This window comes from Microtus pennsylvanicus, chromosome 1 (genome assembly GCF_037038515.1).
Source record: "Microtus pennsylvanicus isolate mMicPen1 chromosome 1, mMicPen1.hap1, whole genome shotgun sequence".
Taxonomy (NCBI): Eukaryota; Metazoa; Chordata; class Mammalia; order Rodentia; family Cricetidae; genus Microtus; species Microtus pennsylvanicus.
Genome location: NC_134579.1, coordinates 136,410,260 through 136,415,425, shown reverse-complemented (window position 1 = coordinate 136,415,425; position 5,166 = coordinate 136,410,260). Strand labels below are relative to the sequence as shown.

Here is a 5,166-nt window from a genome sequence, read left to right as displayed (position 1 = left end):
TCATCCACACTCATCTGCATGCCACAGCCACACATGAACACACACGCAAGGATCACAGAAGGGTCCAGCTCCTCGCTGTTTATTTGCATATGTTGTATAAAAATAGGAAAAATAAACCCAGCTTGGACCACAGCCTCATAAATAAAGAGTGAGAGGAAATAAGGGAGGGGTGGGACCCAGTGTGAAATCCGGAGCCTTGGATGCGCTGTGCCGGGCCACTGCACTCACACACACTGATCTCCCGCGGCCACACACTCCGGGTCCCGGATGAGCAGGCGGACAAGGTTGAAAGTGACAGAGGCCGGCCGGGCGGTGGTGGCGCACTCCTTTAATCCCAGCACTCGGGAGGCAGAGGCAGGCGGATCTCTGTGAGTTCGAGACCAGCCTGGTCTACAAAAAGCTAGTTCCAGGATAGGCTCCAAAACCACAGAGAAACCCTTTCTCGAAAAACAAAACAAAACAAACAAAAAAAAGTGACAGAGGCCTCCAGGCAGCCGGGGGACTCCTGAAAGGACAGGGCTGGCTTAGGGGCTGCCGGGACTCAGGGCTCCGAGGTGCTGCAGATCCAGGTCCCCTCTCCAGACTCACCTTCTCCTGGGCTTCCTGGAGCTTGTGCAGCCAGCGGGAGAGGTGGTGACTCTGGGACCCAGGCTCTGCTGTGGGCTGAGACTGTGTCTGTGGACAGAGGAGGGGACTGTAAGCCTGCTGCTGGGACACAGGAAGTCCCCGTGGCTGGAGGCACAGTGTGGAGGAGCCGGGGACCCAGGACTCACACAGGCCTGCAGCTGGGACTGGATGTGGCGCAGTGTGTGAAGAGGCTGGTGCAGGATGGGGCCCAGGGCTGAGTCAGTCACGTTCTCCAGGACCTCCAGTGTCAGGGTCAGCTCAGCCTGCAGGGCCTTGGGGCGCTCCTGGACCTGAGAAGAGGCGAGAAATAACAGGTAATCAGGAGAAACAGGTAAGAGAGCTGAGGTAATGGCTGAGAGTGTGGCTCAGAGTGCTTGACCAGACCTTCCAAGGATGGCCTGGGGACATAGCTCAGTGGTAGAGCCCCTGCCTAGAATCCCCCAGTGAGGGGCTGGGGTGTGGCTCAGTGGTAGAGTACTTACCTAGCCTGTGTGAGACCTGAATTGAGTTCCTATAACCACATACACACCTGCCCCAAACCCCAAAAGGCAGAGGCAAGTCGGGTTGTGTAGGGAATACAATACAGGGGGAAGGTGGTTCAGGACACTTGGTGGAGACAGATGTGGACAAGAGGGATCCAAAGATGAGGAGTGTTTGAGAAGGAATACAGATGAGGAAGGTCCAGGTGAGGAAAAAAGGAAGGGAGGAGATGGGTGAAGGCAAACAAAAGGCGACTAGCAAACAGGACTCTGGGCTCACAGAGCTTTAGTAGATCGGGGAGAAGAGAACAGAATAGGGAGGTAGGGGAGGTGGAGAAGGCTGTATGGAAAGATGGAGGATGGAGAGGAACGTAGGCTGGGAGAGGATCATCTTAAGAGATGAGGGGCAGAGGGGAGAGGCTGCGTGAGGGGAAACGGGGTAAGAGAGGAGACCACAGGGAGAAGCAGAGAACAGGACTGGGCACGGGTGCCAGACAGGCTGGGTGAGGAAGGAAGAGAAATATGAGTCAGGTGTAGTGCCATGTGTCTATGATCCCAGTGTAGTCAGGACGCTGAGGCTGAGGGTCTCCAGGACCTCATGACTGAGGCCAGCCTGGGCTACATAGTGAGACCCCACTGTCCCTCCTGCCCCCCCAAAAGAGACTGAGCTGAAGGAACCAGATAAGCATGGGACTGCGGAGGCACTTGAGGGACACGGGGTTTGGGGACAGAAGCAATAGGGCAAGGGGGTGACCCTCCCCTGGCTTCCAGTTTCTGGCGGCTGGGACAGGGACTGATACTGCACTGGACATCCTTCCGGAGCAGCCGTTCCTCCTGAAGAGAAAGACACAGGTTAGCTCACACAGGAGAGACAGGGCCTAGTTCATAGCAGCAAGAGTGACTCTTGGCCTGGCGGGAGGGATAGACAGGTCATAGCTGGAAGACTCAAGCCTAGCTGATAGCAGAAGGTTAGAGGTTAGCCCACGGTGCCAGGCTGCCATCTTCATCCCAGTAGGAAAGATGGAGGGTAGCCCATTATGGTAACAGCAATGCACCAAAGACTGGAAAATGCCAATGCGACAGCCTGTTCTGGCTGGAGTGGGCTTGGAAGGAAGGACAGGACCAGCTGTAGCCAAGCCCAGCATCATGGTCACCAGACCCAGCAGCAATAGTATAGCCATGCTCAAGTCCCAAGTGTCCCCTGAGCTTCATGGTTCTGCTTTTTCAGCCTTGATGATGTGTACAAAGAGAAAAGGAGGTGAAGGGACACCAAAATTTACTCTCCAGAGGCATGGAGCCAATTCCTGGGCCAGGTAGGTGAGCAGGTGTGGGCGTGGCCAGGTGTGTGATGCTGTTCCAGGAAGGAAAGAGAAACAGAATCCAGTGTCGGGAGTCTGCAAAACCATCTCTTTCAGGACATCGAATATATTGGAGATGGGAGGGGGACAGTAGTGGGAATGGGCAGAAGGCTCAAGGTCACAGTGGGAACGGGAGGTGGAGGGTGGGCAGGTGTGGGACAGGCTCTCTGACTGAGAAGGATGTCTCATGAAGATTCCTGCGAGTGAGTAATTGCTGTTGCGGTTGTGAGGATTATTTTCTGGGTGTTGTCATGGTCGGGAGGTAGCTGGAAAGGATTCCTTTCTGGGTACTTGAGGGTGTTTGGGGAAAAGGCAGGCCTGTGAGTCAGTGGGCTGTATGAGGAAGGAGACTCCTGTAGAGTGAGGGCGTTGATAGAAGGAAATTTGGAGCTGAGCACCCTTGACTGTAAGAAAGCCCCATTCCTGGCCAGGCCGTGGTGGCGCACGCCTTTAATCCCTGCACTGGAGAGGCAGAAGTAGGCGGATCTCTGTGAGTCTGAGGCTAGCCTGGTCTACAGAGCGAGTTCCAGGACAGTCTAGCTACACAGAGAAACCTTGTCTCAAAAAACCAAAGATAAAAAAGGAAAAGAGATCCACATTCCTTACTGATCTCGTAGAGGACCTGGGTGCTGTTGTTTTTGATCTTTTGCGGGGGGCACCACCCAACTCCCAAATAGATCACATATGGAAACTTATTCTTCATTATAAATGTCTGGCCTTAGCGTGGCTTGTTTCTAGCCAACTTTCCTTAAATTATCCCGTCTACCTTTTACCTCTGAGATTTTTCCATTCTCTTACTTCTGTAAACCTTACTCTTATGCCATGGCTTGCTGTGTATCTGGGTGGCTGACCCTTGTTGTCCTCCTCCTTTTCTGACTTCTTTCTCTCCCAGATTTCTCCTTCTATAGATTCTCTCTGCCTGCCAGCCCCGCCTATCCTTTCTCCTGTCTTGCTATCGGCTGTTCAAAGAATCACAACTTCCCAGAGTCAAACAAATACAACACAAACAAAAGTAACCCACCTTAAAATAACATTCTACAACACATGGGTTATCCACGTACAGCTCATAAGTGTCTATGATTTCAGTTTCAGGGTCTCTTATGCCCTCTTCTGGTCTCTGTGGGCACCAAGCACAAACACGATAAATACATACATGCAGACAAACACCAATACACATAAAATAAAAATAAATCAATCTTCAAACAACAACAATAAAACCCCTCTACACTCTCTGACTGGGCTTAGTGGTCCACGACTGGCTGTGTGCTGTTGAGGGGTACATGACTCTGTGTCCTGGGATTCTGCCTCTCGGAAGAACCCTGATCCAAATAATGGTGGCCCCACTTTTCTGATGACTTCCTTGGGGTCCCTCCAGTGGTCAGGAACAGGCTAGGGTGTGTACAGAATTCTGTTTCACCCCCACTGTGCCTACTACTGAGAGATGGGACAAGAGCCCGGACAGAGCTGGAGCTGGGTGTGGTGGCAGGAGCTTCGACTCCCAGCATGTAGGAGATGGGAGGAGAGATTAGCTGGACAGCAAGACCATCTCCAGAACCAAAGTAACAGAGGTGGGCTGAGGGAACGGCTTGCTCAGGAAAATTGCCGTGTCACAAGCTGCAGGACCTGAGTTTGATCTCCAGGACACATACTAAAAGCCAGTACCATATTTCATGCCTGCAGTCGCTTCGCTGGGGGAGGCAGGCAGAAGGCTCCCTGGGGCTAGCTAGCTAGCCTGTCTTACCAATTGGTAAGGTCCCAGTTCAGTGAGAGACCCAGAAAACAAGGTGAAGAGTGACTGAAGAAGACACCTGGTAAAAGCTTGTGTGTGTGTGTGCGCGCACACACACACATACACACACACACACATGCAAAGCCTCAGCAGTTAAGGTGTCTCCTTTCTGACTGTTGGGTAATATGAAACAGGGAAGAAGGTCCTCATTTGCTGGGGACAAGGGCACTTCCTAGGGAAGACTGGGGAAGGGTCTGGGACTCTGATGTCACCCATCACCTTTGGAGTCTTCAGATCCGCATAACCAGAAAGCAATTGCTGCGATGTGTCTGCAGTTTTTATTTCTTCCTTTCTTCTTAGCCCTCAGTGCCCGAGGTCATTAATCATACTTTTCAGATCACAACACAGAACCACAATCAGCTCATAAAAGACTCTCCTCCTCTCCCCATCCCCACCCCTACCCATCCACCTCCCAGACACCCACTTCAGCGGGCCCTGATATACAACTGCCAAGAGGCACCGTTTTAATTTGTGACTTTGTGTGTCTCTGCGTTTCCAATTTACACAAATGAGATTGTGCTATAAATCTACTAACTTTGAAAAAAAATTAAAACTTAACGCTTCATTTCTGTGCTCTCCCCACACAGCTGCGGACAACCAGTTCCCTGTCTGTAACTGTGGCAGTGCGCCCACAGGGCCTGTGCTTACCCACTCGCCCAGAGATGGGCATTTAGGTCGCCTCCAGCTCCACGTTCCCGTAAGGCCCACACCTGTTCTCTGTGTGGGAGACTTTTTAGAGTCTGCTGCTGCAGCCACCAGCTGGTACCCTCCCACCTCATCCCATGGGCTCACTTTCGCACTCACTCGTGAAAAGGGTGGGCAGTCCCCACACACTGACAGCTTCCCACCCGTGTGCCTGGATCTCCCTGCTCCTCTGGTCTCTTTTCTGTGTGGATGCTGAGCAGACCGGAAG

General features: G+C 52.5%; 1 protein-coding gene across 1 annotated transcript; it reads right to left on the bottom strand.

The window, feature by feature from the left end:
• Positions 1–224: 224 nt before the first annotated feature.
• LOC142854180 (interferon lambda-2-like) lies at positions 225–2,287 on the bottom strand. The gene is made up of 6 exons (XM_075979432.1): positions 2,162–2,287; positions 1,812–1,940; positions 774–917; positions 589–675; positions 479–505; positions 225–323 (listed from the first exon to the last, which is right to left on the bottom strand). The coding sequence occupies exons 1-6, from the start codon at positions 2,285–2,287 to the stop codon at positions 225–227; spliced, it is 612 nt and encodes a 203-aa protein (XP_075835547.1).
• Between the last annotated feature and the right edge of the window lie 2,879 nt (positions 2,288–5,166).

Coding starts and splice junctions, on each gene's coding strand:
- LOC142854180 (XM_075979432.1), bottom strand. CDS start 2,287: ATGGCTATACTATTGCTGCTGGGTCTGGTGACCATGATGCTGGGCTTG. Junction 1,941..2,161: donor TTGGCATTTTCCAGTCTTTG/GTGCATTGCTGT, acceptor CTTTCTCTTCAG/GAGGAACGGCTGCTCCGGAA. Junction 324..478: donor CCGGCTGCCTGGAGGCCTCT/GTCACTTTTTTT, acceptor GGATTAAAGGAG/TGCGCCACCACCGCCCGGCC.